Source organism: Castor canadensis, chromosome 7, assembly GCF_047511655.1.
Source record: "Castor canadensis chromosome 7, mCasCan1.hap1v2, whole genome shotgun sequence".
Taxonomy (NCBI): Eukaryota; Metazoa; Chordata; class Mammalia; order Rodentia; family Castoridae; genus Castor; species Castor canadensis.
This window is the reverse complement of record NC_133392.1, coordinates 77,307,826-77,331,299: the sequence shown is the minus strand read 5'-3', so window position 1 is coordinate 77,331,299 and position 23,474 is coordinate 77,307,826. Positions and strand designations below refer to the sequence as shown.

The following is a 23,474-nucleotide window of genomic DNA, read 5'->3' as shown; positions in this document are numbered from 1 at the left end:
AAAAGGCTCTGAAGGCACAGAAGGATGTTGGCAGAACCTGAGCCATGGCTTCCTTTAGCCCCTCTTGCTAAGGGCTTTCTGAAGGGAGATCTTTGATTCCCTACCCGTCCTAGTTCAGGCCACCAAAAAACCCCTTTAGAGTGTGTGGCAGGCAACTTTGTGTCCAGGGGTGAGAAGCACCTACTGCATCAATAAGGAATGCGACGTAACAAACCTCAGGAATCATTTGGATTCATGGTGCACATGTGCAGGCATGAAGATGGCAATGGACCAAAGGAAACACCTGGCAACTGCTGGATGGTTGGACACGTGTAAGCCCTTTGACTCACATGGTTAGCTGTACCTCTAGCATGTGCCAGAGAGAAGCCAGTATGAAGATGGCCATTTGCTGTCCAAGGGACATTAGAGAAACCTGTGCTGTGGTTCAACATGACTGTGCTTTGATGTCACATTTGGTTCCAGAAGCAGGGTGTGACTGGGTGATGTGAGACTTGGTTGTAATTATGTTCTATCAGCTCAGCGTATGGTGGGGTCCTTTCCCCCTCTTCCTCTCTGTAGTTCCAAATACTCTTAACACTGAGTAGAGACAGAATTTCCACATGACTGGCCCACCAGATAACACCATTTTGGTGGCCGACATCTCTCATTCTAGACAATTTCCAAGAATGTGCTCTCTTCCTCTGCCCACTCTTGGGGAAGAATGGTTCACGGTTTGGGGGACCAAGCATAGTTCCAGCCCCAAGATCCTAACATCTAAGCCCTTAGATTGGCCCCTCCTCTTCTTACCAGGGAAGGGGTCTGAGCAGATGCAATGCTTGAATTTAATACAGACTTAAAATATACTGGAATGCTGATGTCACCTTCTAGTACCTTTTCTTTAGGGAGCTGGTTTAGGCTTAGAGCAGCCATTGTGGACCTGGCACAATTGACTATCTTTCTGTCCTAGTTTTCTGGAGTTACATAGTCTGGGCTCCATCCAAGATATTTGCTTCAGGGCCAACAATGCAGGCCAACCTGAATTCGATTCCATGTCCCCGTTTAGCTGGTACTCTTTAGGAAGGGCATGGACCACTTTTGGGTCTCCTTTTCCCATCTGGGAGGGCTAGACATTATGAATGCTAAGCTCTTTGCACAGTATCTTACACTGAACAAACACAAACATAGTTGTTACTATTGTTAACTTTGATATCTGAAAATATGGCTACTCAGAATTTGTTCAATGCCTTGTAAAATCTAGGTCACCACTTTGCCTGGTGTCCTGGGGTGAAAGTCCATTGCTTGGGGCATAGAATCTCTCCCTCATTTCTTGCCTGGTCCCCAGTACTTGTTTAGCATCACTATGTCTGTGGAGGGCATGTGTCAGGGGAGGCACATTGTGCTATGCTGGAAAGAAGGACCTCTGACCAAGGTTCAAGTTGAAATTGCACCCCTTCTCTCAGAGCTGAAACGTGGGCCCCAGGAAATTCCCAAGGTGCAAAATCATACTCATAGGGTGGCATTGTGAAATGTTCACACTATGCACATGCTGGCCAAGACTTGGTTGCTGTCCATCCATTTCATGTCCCCATCTTACTTAGGCCATGCCATCTCATCTAATTTTCATAATAATTCTGTGAGATAGTCAGTGAGGGTTGGTCACCCATTTTACATGTTGAGGACTGGGGAGACCCAAGGAAATAAGTGACTTGCCCAAAGTCACCTCCATAGTTAGAGAGGAAGCAGCTTTGTTGCAGGCCTTCTGTTCCTTGACAAGTGCCCATTCACTAAATCCAGCCCCCATGGGTCATGGAGGAGAGGTGCTGAGCCTCTGTGGGATGGAGACTCCTTCTGGAGGGCTGCCAGGCAGGAACTGTGTGCTTCATACAAGAGCCCCACACGTGGTCCTCCTGCCTTGGCCTTGTCGGAGCCAGGAACAGTCTTGCTTAACAACAAGCTCCTGTAAATAGCACTTCTCTCTGATCACAGAGCCCTCTAATTTAGAGGGAGTTTCTGGGGCCTGTTTTTCATCTTTTCTGGTTTGACTATCACCAACACTTGCCCTCTGTGTCAGAGACAAAATACAGCCCTGTTCCAACCCAAGATGCAGAATAAGTTTTCTTGTAAGTTAATCATAAGGTGGGCTTTCTTAGTCAAAAGAACTTGAACCCAGCCCTGCTGGCTCAGTGGGAGAAATCAGATTCTGAGGGGGAAGTGAGTACCCTATGCTGCTTTACTGACTCACTGTGTAAACAAGGTCTCATTGTTGAACTATAAATTAGAACTAAATTTAGTTTAATGCAGTCTTACTGTTTGGAAGGAGAGTAGTGATGACAATGTGGATCACTTTCAGCTTCCTGAAAGACCTGAGCATGTTGGCATGAGTCCCTAAAAATTTTGCTCTAGAAACTTCCATTTTATATGAAAGAGTTAAAGAATCAAACCCAAGAAGAGAGGAGGAAATGGAAATCATATTTGATTATGCAGTACGTGAGGTGCAGTTGGGAGACTATCCAAGCTCAGAGGCAAAAGAAAGGAAAATACCAAAAGATTCCAGCAAAAATAAAGAAAATTTGTACAAAAAGCCAGAATTCAAAGAGAACTGGAGGAAATATTTGCAATAAATATGTTGGGCTGATGGAAAAGGTACATGCAAATCTACAAGAAAAACCCAAGATGCTAAGTAAATAATAGCAGACACAACACAGAATAGCGAAACTACTCTGGATTATACAAGGTGGACACAAATCATTGTACATTTGTCCAAACCCATAGAATATGTAGCAAGAGTGAACCCTGATGTAAACTACAAACTAATGCTGTGTCAGTGTAGACTCACTAGCACTCTAGTGGGGGAAGTTTACAACGGGGTGGGCGTGCATGTTGTGTGTGTGCAGGGGAGGAAATATTTGGGAAGGCTGTGTACCTACTTCTCAATTTCCTGTGAACTTAAAACTGCTCTAAAAATAGTCTTTAAATAAAAGCAACAAAGAAAAAGAAGAATTGTGGAAATATTTACAAAAGTCATGTTTGACACTGGTGGAATAGCTCAAAAGAAGTGCCTGCGTAGCAAGTGTGAGGCCCTGAGTTCTAATCCTAGTGCCACCAAAAAAGAAAAAAAAAGGTTTGGTTATAGTAGACTTATTTCTTTTCATCTTCATGCCTATAATTGCCATTTTAAACAATGAACCTGCATTATTTTATATTGGAAAGAAAAAAATAAATAGTTAAAGAGTTTTTAAAGCTGCAGAACCAAGCTGTGCATATGTTTGTGTATTTAAGCAGTTCTGAGAGCTTCTAATCCCTTGTTTGCTTGTAGCAGTCAGAGTTTGTAAACTCGCATTCCTCTTGGCCATTTGTGAATGTACACAATGGGCCCTGGACTCTAAAGCTATGACCAGTTAGCATTTCTGTTCCCAGTAAAAATAAGCTGTTCCGAAGGAATCTCAGTGGGAACCATACTCTTGGAGTTTTTCCCACACTGTGTGGCTCAGTATTTTTATTTTTAAACATCTAGGACTAACCCATTAGACTAACCCATCTCATATTAAATGTATATGCATTTATTTGTTTTTAATTATAAATGTATCTAGTAGTAATTCTCTCTATCCTATCTCCCATCAGTTTAGTTTCTCAGCACCCCATTCTTATGAACCACTAATTTAAAATTCTTGAGTTTATTTGTGCAGATGCAGCAAATTCTAGAATATGTTCATTATTTCCTTCATTCTATACAAAGACTGGGACATTTTATACAGTATTAAACACCTTTTTCCCTTAACAATGTATTTTACCCCATTGGGACATAGTTCGATTCTTTATTCCTCTTATAAACACAGGAGAATCCTCCGTACAGATTCACCATAATTTACTTAACCTGTTACCAGTTGATTGACAGTTGGACTATTTTAAAGTCTATTGCTATTACAAACAGCACTGTAATGCCTGATCTTATACATGCATCATTTCAATGGATGCAAGGATATCCACAGAATGAATTCCTGGAAGCAAAACTGCCTAGCCAAAGAGTCTAAGGCTCTATAATTTTGATAGATATTGGTAAGTTATTCTCCATCAGAAGTTCACACTCCTAGCAGCCCTGCACTCTTATTTAAAAAAAAAAAGTGCTCTGAGACTGGAGAAAGTGGCTCCTGCCTGTAATCCCACCTACTCAAAAGGCCGCAATCAGGAGGATTGCATTTCAAGGCCAGTCCTGGCAAAAAGTTATCGAGATCCTATCTCAACAAACAAGCCAAGTGTGGTGGATCACACCTGTTATTCCAGCTATGCAGGAGACATAGGTAGCCAGCCTGGACAAAAATCATAAGGTCATTCCTGAAAAATAACTAAATCAGAAGGGATTGTGTGTGTAGCTCAAGTGGTAGAGCCCTTGCCTAGCAAGTACAAGGCCCTGAATTCAAATCCCAGTACCAAAAATAGTGCTTTATCTCAAATTTGATTGTTACCATTCTGACATGGGAAGAAAGGAAGTACAGTACCTTCTGATCTGGCTTCCTTTTTCAGGAGGGAGCTTAGCATGCTTTCATATGAAAGCGAAATTGCCTACTTACCATCTTTGTTCATTTTGATGATTGGGAAATTAGTCATATTCTTAAGGATTTCTGGAAATTCTTTATGGATTGGGGAGACAACTTTTCTTGGTAACCATACGTACTTAGTCGGAACCTGTGCCCAAGGTTAGAATATTCTAAAAGGGCTTCTGTCTGGGTGACTGGAGCCCATAGGACACCTTTGAATGGGACTGCTGCCTATTCAAGGAACTGTGTGGAGTCCATCTTATATACACGGATAAGAATAGATATAGTTTACATGTCGCTGCTTAAGCCTGCAAGCCTTGGCTTTCTTATTTGTAACATAAGACTTGTCACTACTTGGTTATCATGGATAACACACAAAAGAAACCAATACGGCAGTGACTACACAAGGCCATCTAATTGGAAAGAGGACAATTCTCAGAGTGAATTCACTGAGTCTGAACTAAAGATGAAGGTGATCAGAAGAAAGCCCCAGTACTCACAGAGAATCCTAGAGACTTTTAGGTGTGGCACCCCAAGAACCCTTCTCATTTGCCTGGAAGGTGCTCACTTTTGGGATGATGAACCACAAAACATAGAGGAGAAGTGTTGGGAACCAAAAGCCACAGTCTGACAAGGTCACTGTGACTTAGCAGCATTCCGACAAGGTCGGAATCTGCAGGTGCACCATGCCTCTATCACGGTGGGAAGGAATGCTAAATGGTTTCCTTTGACAGAAAAGAAGTTTATACTTAGTCAAGGACACTGGCAGTAAAAATACAGGATGGCAAAAACAGAGTGTTTTGATGTTTAAGTCTCTTCCTCTTTTGTATAAAGCTTGCTGAGAAAAATAAAATTTTGCCAGTTGGTCATCAGCCTGCTGGCCCTCTCGGTATGTGTTTTGTCATTCCCTTCCTGAGTGAGTGAGACCCTTTGTGTGTCCTGTCTTGTTCATTCCTGCCTTGAGCCCTTTCGGGTCAAGGACCTCTGTGATCCTGACAGAGAAGAATATGGTTTTAGGAGATCTCAAGGAAAACTTTCTAGTGGCATCTTTTATATCCTGCTAGTAAGTAGCCAAGCCAGATTGTGCAACCAACTAAACCAGGTGTAAACTATCAGCTTGTACACCCCTAAATAATGTGGACAAGCTGGCCCTGGGTCTCTCCAGGGAATTTTAAACTTTAAACATCACAACTTAAATCACAAACTAGCTCATCTCACCATCCTTCTCTTGGCCAAGGGTCATTGCCAGACTTCCAGACATCCCTAGAGATAAGCATAGAGTGATCCCTGTCCAGTTGAAAGATAGCCTTTCCTTACACAGTTGCACAGGGAATGCTCAGAAACTATCAGTTCCTTTCCCTTTCTGTTTTGCAACAAGACTTTGGCTTCAACCTGGTCCTTTGTTTTCTACAGCTCAGGGGAGACTGTCACCAGTGTGACCAGCTTGGCCCCTCTGCAGCCCAAGAAGGGCAAGAGGCGGAAGGAGAAGGCAGATGTTCCTCCTGCAGTCCCTGCCAAAGGTAGGGAATTGGCCTGCAATTTCCAACATGGGAGCCACAATGACTGATCCAGGGTGGGCCTGGGATTGAGAGCAGGGTCAGGGCAGGGAAATACACTGATGGTGGATAGGATATTCAGTGGAACTTTCGTCTGACACCTCCACTAGATTCCATCATAACTGGTGCTCCACCATCTCATCCCCTAGGCCAGTCCCTGGAGCGGGGATGTGGTAGCACCACGGGCCCAGTATGGGTCTGGCAGGAACCGTTGGCCAACATAGATAGAAGAATCTACATTGGGTTTACTTTGAACTTTTGAACTGCTCTACTCATGGTGAGGTGGCACAGTGGGTAGCAGCATCTTCTCGGTCCATTCAATGGAAAGAAGGGGCTCTGACTTTTTAAAGATATCATCCAACAATGCAGCGCATTTCAGATTTTTTTCCTAGGAACAAAATGAGAGTTATTCTGTGATTTAGAGTAACATGAGTAAGAAGATAGATGTTTCTCAAGGAAAAATTCTCATAAGTCTTAGGACCAAGGCTGTTCTAAGACAGTTCCTAAAATAACTGGCCAATTTAGATGCTTGACCCTCAACAAATTTGAAATATAGTTGGGAACACAAAGATTTTCAAGGTGAGCAATTTAATAACAAGACAACTACATTTTGTCTTCAACTAACATGTACAGAATGTCTCCTGGGGCCCCTTCAAGTCCTATAGTGAAAGCCATGGGGGTATCACTGGAAGATGGGAAAGCAAGGCTGAGTGGCTCATTCATGGTAGGAAGGCACGGGAAGCACAGACTTAGGTAGGGAAGAAGCAGAGAACACCTGCTCTGGGCCAAATGTCACACTTTTATATTATCTCATTCAGTACAGGGTACTGAATGCCCTACCTTTCGAAAGCTGAAAGTGAGACTTAGAGAGCTAAGTCGTAGAGTTGGGCTGTCAATGTTAAGTTCAAGTCCCAAGTCATTCAAAGACTAGTTACATGATATTAGAGGAAGAGCCTTGGTTTCCTTCTCAATTAAAATGGGACAGTAAGACTCTCCCTAATGACCTCATTGGACTATATGAGGACCAGTCATTGCTATCCAGGGCAGTGAGCAGGTAGGAAAATCTCCAGGGGAAGGTCCCAGCCTCAGTTTTGATAAAATGCATGTGGTTCTTATGTGCACACCTGACAGCCTTTGCAGCTGGCAGTGATTTATGCAGAGCTGTTATGTTGAACTGGCGGAGGGGGAACAATGACGTGGTCAAAGACTAGGCAAGGATCAACCTCCCCCACCACCACCACCACCATGATAGTACCTAGCCAAAGATTCAGAGCTCAGAAACTGGAACTCTTTCAAGGGGTCTGCCAGTTAGCGCAGAGTGTATCTTTTGATACTCACGATAGGGGGGCATTAAGAGGCCTGGGAGGAATTGCAAGTTGAACTTTGACCTCCTTTCCACAGTGCCAATAGCCACCACGTTCCACAAACCAAAGCTGTTGAAACCACAGAGGAAAGTCGCCCTGGTGAGTAACCACGTTCTGTGTTGTTGTTGTGCCTCCAGTCATAAACACACTCAGGGCTCAAGCAGTCCCTTCAGTGACTCAAAATGTGCTGCATGTTCTTGGTAACTTTGTCCCCAAACAAAGGCATTCTCTCTTCTTGGGTCAGATTTTGAGTCAGATTTTCTTTATGATCAGTTCCCAAAGCAACTTTTTAAAAATCTAAATAGAATTATCTTTCATTATAAGTGCAACTTTTCAAAAACAAGAAAAAAGACTTACTCAGAAATGTAAAAATTAGTGCAACTGCTCATACTAATTTACCTGATAACTCACTCTGAAGAGACTGCTGAGGAACCTTCCAGAAAAACATGTGAAATCTTTTTATTTTGAGATAATTTTAGGATTGCAGAAAGTTGCAAAGCTGACATAGAGAGTTTGACCTGCACCCACCTTAATATCAACATCTTACATAACCATAGTGGGTTTACCCAAACTAAGATATTAGCATGTGTGTATTGATGTTACCTACACTCCAGACTTCAACCATATTTCAAAGAATTTTCCACAGATGTTCCTTTTCTGATCCAGAGTCTACTCTAAGACATCACATCTCGTTTAGTTATCACACTCCTTACTTTCTTCCAGACTGTAACATCTACTCCATCTTTCTTTTCCTGTCACAATATTGGCTCTTCAAAAGAGTAGTGGCCAGTTATTTTTTAGAATGTCCCTTAGTGTGCATTTCTCTGAGGTTTTCTGATGATTAGAAATGAGGTTATAGATTTGGGGGAAGAGCAACACAACAGTGAAGTTCTGTTCTCACTGCCTCATATTGGGATCTGTGCAGTTGCCCCTCCTTTTCCACAGGGGATACTCTCCAAGACTGGAGTGGATGCCTAAAACTACAGGTACTATCAAGCCCTATATTGTCTATATTTTCCCATACATACCTATGATAATGTTTGATTAGTAAATGAGGCACAGTAGGAGATTCACTATAACTAATAACAAAATAGAATAATTACAACAATACACTGTAATAAAAATTATTTAAAACTTAGTTATTTAGAACTTATTATTTATTTCTCAAATTTTCCTTTTAATATTCTTAGACAAAGGTTGACTGTGGGTAATCCAGCTATGGAAAATGAAATTGAGGATGGGGAGGGGCTGAGTATGTCTTTTTAGTGCTGATGTCCATCTCAGTCCCTGGTTCAGGTCATGCTTGGCAGGTTTCTTCGCTGTGAAATTTCTATTATTTTTCTTTTCGATGCTCAATATGTTAGAAGCCAATCCATACATCCTGTTCACAAACAAGAAAGGCAGGGAGAGTCAAGCTCCATCTCCCAAAGAGAAAAGTATCAAGAATTTGTGGACATGTGAAACCCATGACAGTAGTTTCAATTGTTTTAGAGGTGATTTATTAAGGTTATGCAAATATGCTATTTTTCCTAGAACCTTATCCATGGACTTTGCATTCACCAGCACCTTTGCCTGTAGGAGTTTCTATTGTTGTGACTTTCTGTTTCCCTCAGTCCTTCTGTACTTACAGTTGGACTTTTTGTATAAGGAGGATCTGCCCCATTCTATCACTTATTTCCTTGATATTGTATGGATGCATAGATAGTTACTTAATCTTTTTTGGTTTTTAGTTGTTGCTATTTATTTTGTTGCTAATATTGTATTGTTCAGAAATTGTGTGTATGTGCATGACAGAGAGAGAGAGAGAACATGCAAAACAGAGATTGTGAAGGCAAGCTAAAATGTGCATGTACTGCAAAGGCAGTTTATCAATATATATCAAGGATAATATATATATTTTTCTACCCAGTGCTTTATCATGCCATTGTATTTAATTCTGATAATAAGATTTCTTCCTTATCCTCCAATTTTGCACATGAGGATACAAACATTCAATTTAAGAAAAGTGATAGTATACCTACAAGTGACCCGTAGTGTCTTCAGTCTTGAATTAGATAACTTTCTCTGTTTCACGGCCTGCTGGGCTGCATCTCTCTTGTATCCATTAAACACAAGCAAATACCAGTTGTGCAATTGTTGGGTACAGAATCTTGCTCAAGCAAGATTTTTTTTGCCATTTATAAAAAGATTTTGGATTCAATAGCATTTTAAAAGATGACTGGTCTTGACAGCAAGTTTTGATTGTGGACTTGGTTGTTTGTGTGTTTGCTGAGCTGACATGCTTCTCTATATGGGAACTTGGCCTAGAAAATATTTTTTAACTCTGATATGCTAAAGATTTTTTATTTTGATAAGAAAATTTTGTATAGAAAAGACATCCAATAAAAAGATGAGATGAGGAGATGTAAAATGAATTATGACATAAATAAAGAAAATATTTCAAAATAACCTATGAAAATTTTTTTATTTTTTACTTTTTTTTTGGTGGTACTGGAGTTTGAACACAGGGCCTCCACTTGCTAGGCTGGCACTCTACCACTTGAGCCACGCCACACCCCTTTTGGTTTTAGTTATTTTTGGAATAGGGTCTCATGTTTATTCCCTGGGCTGACTGGACCTTGACCCTCCTGCTTATGCCTCTGGGTAGCCAGGATGACAGGTGTTGGCCACCACACCCAGCCCCTAAAAGGAACTTAATTTTTTATGACAAGTATGGTCAGGACAGTTATATCTATATCTATATCTATATCTATATCTATATCTATATCTATATCTATATATCAAAAGGATTAGCTGGGCTCTGGTGGCTCACCCCTATAATCCTAGCTACTTAGTAAGCAGAGATCAGGAGGATCTCAGTTCAAGGCCAGCCTGGGCAAACAGTTTACAAGACCCTGTCTTGAAACTACCCAACACAAAAAAGGGTGGTAGAGTGGCTCAAGTGGCAGAGCACCAGAGGACCTGAGTTCAAACCCTAGTACCACTAGGAAAAGAATTATTTGTTTTATGAAAATATTCCCACGATTCTTTAAATATCAAGTTATCCTTTGATCATTTAAGATATGAAGAGTTTAAAATATTTTATACCACATTCTCCAGAAACAAGTCAATTAGGATACCATTTTTCACAAATAACAACTCACAGTAAAGAAAAGAGCTGACCTCAACTGGGCCTCTTTTTGACCAGCAGTTTAGAGTCAAGAAATATGAGGCCTAGCGTCTGCAGGTTTGGGCAAATATTAAGATAGATTTCCCCAGGAGGCCAGCATTGACCTCAGTTCACTCTCAATTTGGTCAATATTTATTTCTCAGATCAATAAGTCTTGATGGTAGCTTGAAACTGAAGTCAATAACTACTTGTTGAGTTATACATGCCTTAGTGGGTAATTTAGAAAATTTCTTGGAGACTTTTTCTGAGTGGGGGAAGTAGCTAGCACCAGACAGGTATTTAACTCTATCATTGTTTGATTTTGCCACACTCAAAAACAGTGCTTCCTGGTTGGGCCCTGGGCCACAGAGTCCCCATTCCTTCTTTCTAAAAGCGGTCCACAGGCTGGGGTAGAGAACTTCCATTCATCGAGCACCTACCAGCTACTCTGCTAGGAGCTTTGGTTCTGCCTTGCTTATCTCAACCCTAATGCCAGCCACGTGACAAGCTTGCTTCTTTATGTTGCAACCCACAGGGTGTTAGCAAGCAGGAACCTTATGTTTCCAAGACAACATGGCATTTTGCAAGAGGTATGTATATCAGCGATTAACAGTGATCAGAAAGTTTCTTTTTCTTTTTTAACGACGGAATACAAGAAGAAAAAAAAGGAGGGAGAAAGGCATTTTGACAACTTATAATCAAGTTATCAAAACTTCCTTCCTCCCCACCATCTCTCTTTTTTTGATCCTAGCAAGCAAATGCAACAGCCTGCTTTCCAAGGACCGCTGATCAGGCAGTGAAGCCCCTGTATCAGACAGGCTCTCTGTGAAGATCTGATAATACAGCTGGTTTGCCTAATGAGTTTACATGTTTCCAGTGGGTCATTATTCCAACATATCCAAAGGGTCCTTCATCCCTTTGGGCGTGAGGGAGCACTTCCACAAAAGTGTGGGCTAGGCTGCAGCTTAGTGGTAGAAAACTCAGGGATGGCCCTGGGTTACATCCCCAGCATCAATCAATCAATAAATAAATAGCTCTCAAAATGCACTGCAGGCAGATGCACCTGTGGGTTTCCTTTAAACTGGAGCACTGGCTCAAAACCCCTGAAGCCTTCTGGGGTCCCCAGTATTCTCACCCCACTTAAGCACCATGAAGCATGAATTAGCTCAATGAGCTAAATCACACACTTCCAGGAAAAGTTGTCGCTGTTTCCTCCTTTCAGAAGAAATGGCTACCAACCAGAAGCTCATTTGACTTATTTTTATTGCATTAGGCCAGTTTATTGATTTAGAGGCTGAATGAAGGAAGAAAATACACACTGTGTCTGTGATTTGGGAGCAAAACCTCCAGGTTTAAAGGGAAAAACACAACAGGAAACTCTACTGTTACCAGACTTAGGAGAGCGGTTACTGGCATCCCAAAGGAAACTAAAAGCAAAGTGAGTACATCTTTGGATTCAAATGAACTTTGATTCCACCCCCTTGCCTCAGTCAGCACCAGCACCCTCTGTGGCAGAGCACCTGATCTAAACTCCTTGTACTTGGCACAAGGGGAGCTGGGAGGGTTAGGCCATCCCTGTCTTTAAGGAGAAAATGAGTTCTTGTGAGCAAGAGACTGAAGGCAGAAAAACCAGGAACACTGTGGTTTAATTACCACAAGTTTCCCAGGAGGTATCTTGTAGCCTGTCTTAGTCCCTCTATCCATCCTCCATACTGCTACTTAGGGGTTTTCCTAAAATACAACTCCAGCCATGTCATTTTCCCTGCCTAAAATGTTTAGATTATGCCCCCTTGCTTCCAGGATGAAGCATGGTTTCCTGTGAATGGCAGGCAGGCCAACACCATCTATTTCTGCTTCCTTGGTCCCACCTCACCCTGGAAGCCTGTGTCCCACAGAGACCCCATGTGGGCTAAGACCTCTCTCCCGGGTACTCAGCCCTGCACCTACTGCTTTCCTCATCTTCCTATGGAGCTGCCATCCAGCTCCGAGATGTGGCTCACTGACCACCTTCTTTTTGAGGCCTCTTGCCCCTCACTCACTTCTCTACAAATCTAGGCTCATCCAGGGAATAAAGCTATGGTTTTTCATATTGACGACTACTCTTAAGGCACTGTCCATCCACCTGTTGTGTCCGACCCCTTGTGGTGGTGTGCTATGAAGCACACCCTCATGCTTGAAGGTGGTTATGTGATCTGCCATCACCCTATTGCCTGCTTTTCCTCCTGGCTGTGGCTGCCCTCCCTCTCCCCCTCTCTAGGGTGCCAGTTGCCTCTGGGGTACTCTATAAGCACTCGCCCTGAGAGCAGTTGACTTTCTCACAGGTGTACCACCCACCTGTTCACCCTATCAGCTCCCTAACTGAGGTCTTTGAGTCAATTCCGGACCAGCTCTTGTCATGTTTATCAGGCACTCCCCTGAAGGCCCAGGGCCCCTCAAATCCACATGGCACACACTGGGCTCCTTGTCCCCGCTCCCCCTGATCCCCCTAGTGTATCCTGCCTTGGAGAATGGCAGTCCCATAGAGAATCGAGGTGTCTTCCTGCTCCTCATGCCTGAGTCCATGGTGTCTGGAGCCTTCCTGTAACTTCTCAGCCTGCCCAGGAGGGTCACTTTCTTCCCACTCTGCTGCTGTAGCTGGCTCAAATAACCACCACGTTCTGATTCCTCAACCCCAGAGCTTCTCCTCGGGGCTCCCACAGCACCAGCCTCACCTGAGTTTTAGCAATTCCTACTCTGACTGAAGTCATGTTTTCCTCACTGACTTGACTTTCGCCTCCCCTGAACAACGTGGTTTTGTCTTACAACGTGACCTCTACGTTACTTGTACTACAAAAGTCATTACCTCGTAGACATTTTGTATAGTACAGACCATGCACTTGCACACGACATAAAATTTATCATCTTAGCCATTTTAAGTGCACAATTCAGTAGCATTAAGTATACTCATTTTGTTGGGCAATAGATTTCCAGAACTCCTTTCATCTTGCTAAACTGAAATTCTGTACCCATTAAGTAACCACTTCCCATTTTCCCAGTCTCTAAAAGTTGTCATTCCACTTTCTGTCTCTATGAATTTAACTGTTTCACTTCATGGAAGTGGAATTGTGCTGTATTTATCTTTTTGTGACTGGCCTGTTCTACTTAGCATAATATCCCTTTGTTCATCCATGTGGTTTGTGTCATAATTTCCTTTTTTCTCAAGGCTGAATGATATTCCATTGTATTCAGCATTTCATCCATTGATGGATGGACACTGAGGTTGCTTCCACCTTCCAGCTACTGTGAATACCATGAATATGAGTGTGAAAATATCTCTTTGAGTCCCTGCTTTTAATTCTTTTGAGTATACACTCAGAAATGAGTTCACTGAATCCTCTGATAAACCTTTTTTTACTTGTTTTTTTTTTTTTTTTAGTTACTGGGGTTTGAACTCAGAGACTCACACTTGTTAGGCAGGCATTCTACCACTTGAGCCACAGCTGTAGCCCAATTTTTAATTTTTTTGAGGATCCACCATACATTTTGCCAAAGTGACTGTGTCATTTCACATTTTCAGCAATAATGAACAAGGTATCCAGTGTCATCACATCCTCACCAACATTTGTAATCTTCCTTCTTTCCTTCCTCCCTTCCTTCTCTCCCTTTCACCTCCTTTCTCCTCCCTCCCTCTCTTCATTCTCTCCCTTCCTTCCTTCCTCCCCCACCTCCTCCTTATTCTCCTCATCTCTCTCCCTCTCCTTCTTTCTTTTAGATAGTAGCCATCCTAATGGGTAAGAGGTGGTATTTCATTATGGTTTTCATTTGCATTTCCCTAATTATTAGTTATATTGAACATCTTTTCATGTTCTTGTTGGCCATTTATATATTTTCAGGGAAATGTTTGCTCAAGTTCTTTGTCCATTTTTTAATCAGGTTGTTTGTTGTTGTTGACTTGTTGGAGTTCTTTATATGTTCTGACCCAAATAGAATTTGGCAATATTTCCACCCATTCTGTAGGTTGCCTTTTCAAGTCAGTTTGATTGTTTCCTTTGATGCCCAGAAGTTACAAATTTTCATGGGCACTGGTTTTAACTTCAATGAGAATCTGCCTTCCTTGTCCATTGTGTTATCCCCAGAATGGAACATGAAATCCACAGGTGTCTCCTCAGCCATTCTGTATGGAGTGAATAAATGATTGAATGTCTGTGGTTGGAGCTCTTCGTCCTTCTGCCCCTAGTGTGGTCTAGCTGCCCAGGCAATGGTAGGAAAGATGCATCTCAGGGAGATGGTAGGAAAAGTAGCATCTCAGGGCCAAGTCCAGACCTACTAAAGCAGAATCTGCAATTTATCAGTATCCCAAATGAATCTGGTAGATGTTAAATCTGAGAACTGTAGATCTGAGTAACTTATCCAGTTAAATAGACATCTCCAGTTGGGTTGAAGCTATAAATGCCCAGAGTCACTGCCCCTACCCTGGATTCTACTTACATCTTAGTAAAAGAGTTCAAGCCCCTGGAAGAATGGTGGGTTGTCTTATTTGTCAATGAGAGAGAATTAAATGTGAGGTTTCTGAAAGGTGTTGTAGCTCTCTTTCATTTCTGCAAACCTTTCACATTTCATCTTTATCTCAGCAAGGTGTAGCCTTGCCCTGGGTTCCCCTAGGACCCTTCACAGGTAGGGAATTCTGACAGGTGACTGAGACCTGGGATTCCCTCAAGTTTAAAGTCTTCAGTAAACTTCCTTCCTTTCTTGGAAATACAGATATCAGAATACTCCAAATGGACAGAAAGGAAGCTGTGCATTCCATCACAGCTTAGTGACTTGTGTCCCAAGAACTTGCCTTTTCCCACTGTATCAGAAGCCACAGAGTGGTGAGCCTGGGCTCAGATACCACGCCCTGTCTTCTTTGCCTGTTGATGGAAATAAGTTCCTTCTCAGTCCTGTTTCCAGAATATACTGTCGGGGCCAAAAGTTTTCCTCTGATCAGGAGCCGAAAAGGGCTCTGAGGCCCATTAGACACCAGTGATAGAATTCTGAGAGGATTTTAATAATCCACATCCCAGCAAAATTATTTCCAGAGGACACGCATTTCAGGTTTCTTGAAGGATGTTTATAATAAGCCAGAGAATTTCTCTTGTTGTCGCTAATGTGCTAGAACCGGCTTCAGTTAAATTTTACATGAAAAGGATATATTAACCTGCATAAAATATGTTCATAATCTCGATTTAAAATTAAAAAGAAGGAAAAAAATCCACAACCACATGTACAATATATTGCCCCAAGTAAAAGCCTTGGGAAAAAAACAAAAACTTTGCTTGTAGCATGCTAGCACCATTTTTACAAAGATAAAAATTCTATGCTCCCCTTGGTGCTCATGTACATCCCATTATTGTCACGGGGAGTTATGTATGTCTACTGGAGGGAGAATCAATGCCGAGGCTTTGGAAGGGATGAGAGTGGGGAAAACAGAAGTCATTTGGTTTCATGGGCCTCCTTCAGACCAGAGAGAACAGGCACTGGAGCTTCCGTAAACCAGAAGTCATCAAGATGGAGTAGATGTGAGAACACCCAGTACTGGGGAGTCTGTTCACCCTGACCCAGAGCTGTCATTTCCACAGGCCACACAATCTGTAAGGCGAGTCCTCTGCCACCTGGTGGTATCTGAAACACCTACCAGAGGCCAACAGTGGTGGATTGAGGCTAAATGAAGCTTTTATGACTGGGTAGCACGTTAAGCACTCATTAAGAACCTGTTTTGAGAGACAATGAGAATCCTAATGCAGAAGTGGCAAAGATGGAGGCTGCCTTGCTGTTCTAGAAGGGCAATGTGGTTCTGTGGTTTGAGAAAGAAGGTGATAACCCCAGGACTGTATGATTCTCCTGTTTGCTACATCACTGACTCATTCAGATCACTTTTTCAGCCTTCCATAAAATCATACCCATACCATTATTGAACACCAATAAGCCGTGTGCAAGATGCTGATGGGGGGGGGCATGAGCTTTGAACCACCTGACAGAGCTGAACAGTGAAAGAGAGATGAGTTGGTCTTCTGTCTGCAGAATGGTCCAGATAGAAGAGAGAGACCTGACATCTAGTGGATCCTGCCCTGTGATGACCTCTCCTGGTGTATAGTCTCCCTGCCCTGCTCTAGCAAGGCCTGTCCCTATGTGTCTGCACGGACTGTCCCTCCCTGAAGAGCAATAGCTTGTTTTCCAACTTAGCTTGGCTGATTTGCTGCCTTTATTGGGCACTTTGTTTCCAGGATCATTGTACTGCTGGGAAATTTTTTTCAAACTTTTACACTCTATTTTATTTTTGTAATCTCATGAAACAATATCTTTCCTACTCACATTTGATTTTTAAGCTTATTTCATTTAAAGCCCTAGTTTTGAACAGAGTTTTTATTAAAAGACTTTTTCAATCTCAAATGAAGAATAGTAGAAATGAAGTGCCATTTTTGGAAAGAAACTAAAAAATCATCAACACATCTGAAAGATCAAGCTAAGGCATCCAAAGTATTGAGAAGAAAATCTCTATGTGAAATTCTGGTTCACAGAAAATGATGGTGCATTTGAGGGGATTTTTTTCCCTAGCCAGATTAAATCCTAATTTATTATCATGACTTTCTAAAGCTAAATTTATAAATTGTCAACAAGCATGTGATGATCAAAAGCAGTAAGGTGCAGTCTCATTAATTTATGGTGAAAGTGTGCATAGAAAGATGAAGAATACAAATTATAAACTTATTTTACATGTGCCCTTTACTTGTGATTTCACAAATGAGCAGGCATGCCTACTGCTATTTTAGAATTGTTCTTGATACTCGCTTTGCGCACTGTACATCATGGCCATGACCTGACACTGTTGTGACAGTGATGATGGTAACAATGAAGGTTAGTGATTATGGTGGTGATGGTGATGATGATGGGGGTGGTGATGATGGTGGCAGTGGTGATAATGGTGAGGATGATGATAGTATACATATTTCAATGGCATTTTCCACATGCAGACCCTGCCCAAAGCTTACCAGTAGGAATACACTTACATCTCTGTTTCATAGATGAGATGTGGGAGATGACACATCTCCCCACTGGGATGGGATAGAGTTAATCCATTGAGATGATTGGCCACAGGTCCTTGTTTTTTCACACTAGGCTATGAGCTCTGTACCTTTTGTCAAAAGCATTCAGTAACGTCTGAGCCTACTGGTTCTCAGGGTGTTTTCTGTCCTGACTTCACTGGCCAGGTAAGAGGATAATGAAAGTTCTAAGTGGGGGTACAGGATTGAGCTGACAACTCAAAATCTTCATGTGTTGAAAAACAAAATGAAAGTCTTTTCTTAGGCTCTTATTTGTCAGAAGAGTATCTGTTAGAAGTTTGTCTTATATTGTTCCAAATACTTTTATATGTATATATAAATTTATATCCATATCTATGTGTGTATCCTGCACAGAGTTGTTGTTGCACTAAGGAAATATAGGTGCTATGATGACATTGTAGAAGAAGAAGACAGAAGACACCAATGAGTGATGCTTTATAATGCCAAGGAACACTATGTGTTCTGGTGGCAGTTGAGCTGGGCAAGAGGGATAGGGAGGGACTGCATTTGTCGGAGAGGAAGCCACACTGGAACAAAGGTCTTATAAAGTGAAGGAGCCAGGAACACTGTGGTATTGGGGAAGAACCTTCAGGCAGAGAGCACAACATGAGCAAAGGCCCTGTGGTCATCCCTGAGTATGCAGTGCTGTCCAGGTAAGTATAAGAAACACATAGATACCAGTGCAGCTAGAGCCCTGGTCTGCATGCTGGAGACAGAAGGTGCTCAGAACGAGGTCATGAAGGAAGAGGATCCATCCTGAGATTCCCCACATGGACTCTAAGTCTCTGATGAGAAATCCCTGGGGAATCTGTGCAAGGCAGTGAGTGGCATGTTTTGACCTATCATTTAGTAGTGTTATTTGGCCTACTACTAAAAAAAAAATCCACTGGCTTTATTTGGCACTGGCCTGATACTTCGGAGTGCTCATCAGCTCCCAGAACATGACATTTCCTGCCTCTAAATATTTCACAGGAACACATTGTTAAAACAATACTCATTCATAATCTATAATAAAACAATAGCTATAATAATAATAAGGGAGTACATGTACATCATTTACCATATGCCTACTGGGTACTTCTCTAAGTTCCTTCCAGTATTAGTGCATCTAGTATTCAAAATAACCCTGTAGAAGAGGAACTTATGAGTCCTACATAGTAGATGAGGAAACACAGGTACAGGGAGATTAAGTACCTTGCCACACAGCTGATAAATGGCAGTCTTTGTGTCTCCAAGAGCACATACTTTTAAGCACCACTAGACAGACCCTGCGTAATCCAGGGAATTGAGGATAGTCATAAAGTTTGCAAATGCCCAGAGTGTATCCATCCATTGAAAAGACATCCAAAGTCTTTTCCTAAGTCAAAACATTGCTCTTGAATGATGTTTCTAGTAAAACTACTCTTGGAAGGTGGCTGAGAATACATACCTCTATGGTCCATAGGGAAGAGAAAACAAATGACTACATTAGATCAGGAGCCGTCACTGTGCATCTATGAAAAGTTTCATGTGACAGGACCCTCCCCAAGACCATTATCCATAATTGCATTTTCTCTGGGAAAACATGCATTAGTGAAATCTAGAGGCATCCATTTGTCTGATGACTAGCAAAATCTTGAACCAGAAAGATTTAGCCTTGGCCTTTCTGTGCTTGGCTTCAGTAGGCTCTAGAGGTGGTCATCTCTGTCCTAAGAATGGTTACCTTTGGCATACAACTTCTCTTGCATTTGAACCTTCCAGACTCAAGAGTATGATATGAATCTGCTCTGCTCAGAATTCCTAGCAAGTCCATTCAATCCCAGGTGCCAACAAACCTGGATAGACTATAGTGTTTGTCTCTTCAGGAACTCTTCTGAGTTCCAGATGTTTTCTTTCCTTCTCTTGTTCTAAAGCACCTTAGAGAATTGGCCATAAGTCACTGGGTAACAACAGAGAGACTGGGAGTAGAGGTGGGAATCGAGGCAGATAAACTCCCAAGGCTGATTAGACAACTGAAGCAGCAGAGCAAGGGAGACGTTGTGTGTCTCTGGATTCTGGCTTGGATTGTCAAGATGCATGTAAGGCATTACTCACATCTGCTTGCTGGATTTGAGAGTGCAACTGAATTGGAGCCCTACTTCTCAGGCCAGCCATGAAGCCACTAGTCCACTGTGACATCTGATTCTAGCAGCATAAGTCATACCAGAAGACTTTAGTGGATTCTGCCTCCCTAGAGCTAGAGGGCCTAGTGGACCAGTGACCTCTGCGCTGAGGATATGATGAAAGTAAACCTGGTGGTTGGCTTCGGTGATTACCTCAGAAAATCCCCTGAACTTTTCCAGTTCTCCCCCACTTGCCGTGTGGCCTCATATTTCCACCCATCTAGCAGATTCCTCTAAACAGGAGATCTGTTGCCACCCCACATACAGCCTGGCCAAAGTACAGCCCGCACCCTTCTTACCTCCAGCCCATGCTGGTCAGAGGTACATCTCCTCCTGTACCTTGGAGGCCAGCTGCCTTGGGCAGGGGGTGGAGGCTATGGAGAGACCTCCAGAGGCACCTAAAAAACCTCCAGTGAAATTTCTCCTTCTCCATCACCCTCTCTCATCCGTGGCAACTCCATATGTCTGCCTCTGCAAAGTCTTGGGCTCTGTAGCCTCAGGTTTCTGTCCCCTGACACCAAGACCAGCCTCTAATGAGGAGGGGACCAGCTTTCTTTTTTCTGCTGTCCTTCAGTTGGTGTGAGCCTCTTCCCAAATCTCACGTAATTTGTGCCAGCGATCCTTCCCTGTTCCTCCACTGGGCTCTCAGGTGTGTTTCTGCAAAAAGGAACAGCTATACACCTGTCTGGCTCACCTAGATAAAAGGCCTTCACCTCTGAGGGTACTCACCGCCTTGAACATGTACTTGAAATATGCTGGTGAGCTCTTACAGGAGTGTTGATCCGTGGCAGGACTGACAGGCTCTGAACTCAGACTCCTGGTAACCTTGAATACTTTCCTGACTTTTAAAGCCTGCTTACTTATCTGTGCAGTGAGAGTAATTGTTGGCCCCACCTCACAGGACTGCAGTGAGAATTGAACAGATGGTGAAAGCTACTTAATGTGTTGAGTTCCTCTCTCAGGAGGCCCAATTCTCCACTACTACACTGAGCTACCTCTCAAAGCCACTTCTGGCCTTTCCTCTTATTTCACATTTCTCTCTTGGAAAGATGTTTCTTTTGTTGGCTCTGATTCATTATCTTTACTTAACATACACATCAGGGAACTCTACATCCTCAGACCCATGAAACTCAAAATGAAGTCAAGTTCAATCCAAGGTCTGTAGATTTCAGTAGGATGATAGGGGCCTTGACGTATTTTCTTTCCTGAGTTTGGTCCTACAGAGACTCATGAGGCCTCTCTGTAGAATGTGCTGGGCACACAGCCCCCGCCTCCTTGGTGGCTGTGGCTGTGCAGGGGATATTGTTTGGGTAGACTTTGTTTTACCAGTTACTTCTCTGTTGAATAAAAAATGAGCACTTACCTTGAAGGGAGAGGAAGTCTGCCCCTGACAATTCTCATTCTCTCTTGCGTAAACAGATTCCTGATAGTGCAACTCTGTAGAACTGCAGCCTGTGCTTTTGCTCGAAGGTGACATTAGCATAAGCATCCCATGTCCTGCGTATTGATCTGTTGCTGTGATAATGCCATTACCCCCATTGAACTTTTGACATTGGGGAACTTATAGTGGCTGCAAATGCATTTCTTTTTTATTCCACAAACTTAATTCTACTTGCACATCCAACTGTGATCTCCAGGAGAAGAAATTGTTTTGCAGGAGTCTGTGTAAGAGAATGTTAAATCCTCTTCTCACCTCCCCACCCCCACAGCAATGGTAACTTTCAGCTTGAGTCATGGAAACACATCCACAAAATGAAATACTCAGAAACTGCCCATTAGGAGTTTAAAGTGTGTGTGTTCCAAAGAGCTGTGTAAATTTTAGATCCCTCGGGGTTGGTTTTCCTACTGTCAGCAAAACCAAGTCATTTCTTCCCTGTGGATGTACTTTCCATAACCATTACCCTAACCAGGAGGAAAGAAAGGCTTAAAATTAAGAGGCAGGAGATGCAGCCTGAGCTGGTGTCTGTGGTCACAGCCCTGCCACTGGAGGAGAAAAAGGATGGGGGGAGGCCAGGCAGGCCATCTGAAGCTCTGAAACTTGCACTGCTTTGTCACACCTGGAGTCCAAAGGCTGCTTTAGCTGGAGCCATAGCCATCAGGATCCAGGTCATGTGATACTCCTGTCTTCATTCTTCTGAGGTGAAGCTATGTGAGAACTTAACCTGACTCCCCAGACATGGATGAGAGCTTGAGTTCAGGACTGGTGAGTTCCTCTGACATGGAGGATTACTGTGACCCTGTCCCCTACTGAAAGAAAAAATGAGTGGCCACAGGGATGTGAAGCTGTTGAAACTTGCATACTTTGCAGGTGGGAGGGAAAATGGTACATTTTAACAAACAATTTGGCAGTTTCTTGTAAAGTTAAAAAAGTTGCCCTATGACCCAGCACTATCACTCCAGGATATTTACTGAAGAGAAATGAAAACATTACACAAACACCTGTATGTTAGTGTTTATAACACCTCTGTCTGCAGCCACCCAAATCTGAACTGACCTTCTTGTATTCAGCAGGGGAATCAGTATACTACCATGTTACACAGAATGCCGTGGGATACTTCTCAGCAATAAAAAGGAACAAACTATTTATATACACAACAAGCTGGGTGAACCTTGAAGGAAGTAAGCTGAGTGAAAAAAGTCAGTTCCAAAAAGTTATACCTACAGTATGATTTCTTTTATGTGATATTATCTAAGAGACAAAATCATGATGAAGAAAGTAGATCAGTCACCACGGTTGGATGGCGGGAAGGGGACCTACAGAGGGGCAGTGTGACGGAAGACCACAGAGCTTCTCGTCTCCTGATTCAGGCGGCCTGAGTAGAACTAGAACCATAGGGCTGAGCGTGTATGTGTGAGTACCTGTGTGGAAACACACCTACCAGGTAAGGAGAATTGCACACCCTTGAGGACATAGCTCAGGAGTATGCTTAGAGCGTTTTTTATTTTATTTATATAAATAAGTTAATTGATAATAACTTAGTCCCTTGGCCATTAAGCTATTCTGTGATGGTAACTAGAAAGAGGGAGAGAATTTCAGTAGCTATAAGCACAGTAGCACAGATGTCACAGGTTCAGGGTGTGGAGGAGAGTGTGGCCACATGGTGTTGGCGGTTGCTGAAAGGCCTGGTTGGGTTTCAAGGGAATAAGGGCCACCTTGTGGATGGGGCAGGAGGGACTTGCATCCAGAGGGAATCTGCTTAAACAGAAACCTGAACTCTCTTGCCTGTTGGGAAGCTTTGGAGAGGGAAGCCCAGTGGAAAACACAGGCTGTCTTGCATCTGAGACACACTGCTGGTACTGCCAGCCATCCCAGGATGCCCTCGGTGCTAAGTGCCCTCCTCTGGTTTTGCAGCCTGCAGCGGGCATTGCTAAAAGGACCTCTTGGATATTCCAAACAATGGATCAGACATCCTTGCAGTGGACATCACAGGCTTCTCTGCTGGGAAGTCGTAAGTTTTCTGATCCAGCTTCTGACTCTGTTGACACCAGATCCTGAGCGCCACCATCCTTCCCTCCTAATGGGCTGTGGGGAATGGAGTATGAGAAGCCTATGAGAACTTGATATAAGCACAGTTGTGCTCAGGCTGAGTTTGGCACAGTTCCAGCCACAGAAGAGAGCGAGAAGGCAAAATGCGGCACAGCTGCGTTTCCTAAGTTGTTTACATTCAGAGA

The 23,474-nt window shown here is 42.8% G+C and overlaps 1 protein-coding gene across 9 annotated transcripts in view; it reads left to right on the top strand.

Moving 5' to 3' along the window:
- Positions 1-23,474, top strand: part of Vstm4 (V-set and transmembrane domain containing 4) — a 123,210-nt gene that overhangs the window by 60,611 nt on the left and 39,125 nt on the right. For 7 of the 9 annotated variants that reach the window (XR_012449786.1, XR_012449788.1, XR_012449787.1 and 4 more), the window contains exons 6-7: positions 5,928-6,034; positions 7,472-7,533. Coding sequence is in view for 6 of the 9 variants with exons in the window: in XM_074079393.1 (XP_073935494.1) it covers positions 5,928-6,034; positions 7,472-7,533 (169 nt within the window). In the remaining 3 variants the exon portion in view is untranslated. Of the gene's footprint in view, positions 1-5,927; positions 6,035-7,471; positions 7,534-8,379; positions 8,421-11,117; positions 11,173-23,474 lie in introns of all 9 variants that reach the window. The other 2 variants (XM_074079395.1, XM_074079396.1) reach the window with 2 other exon arrangements.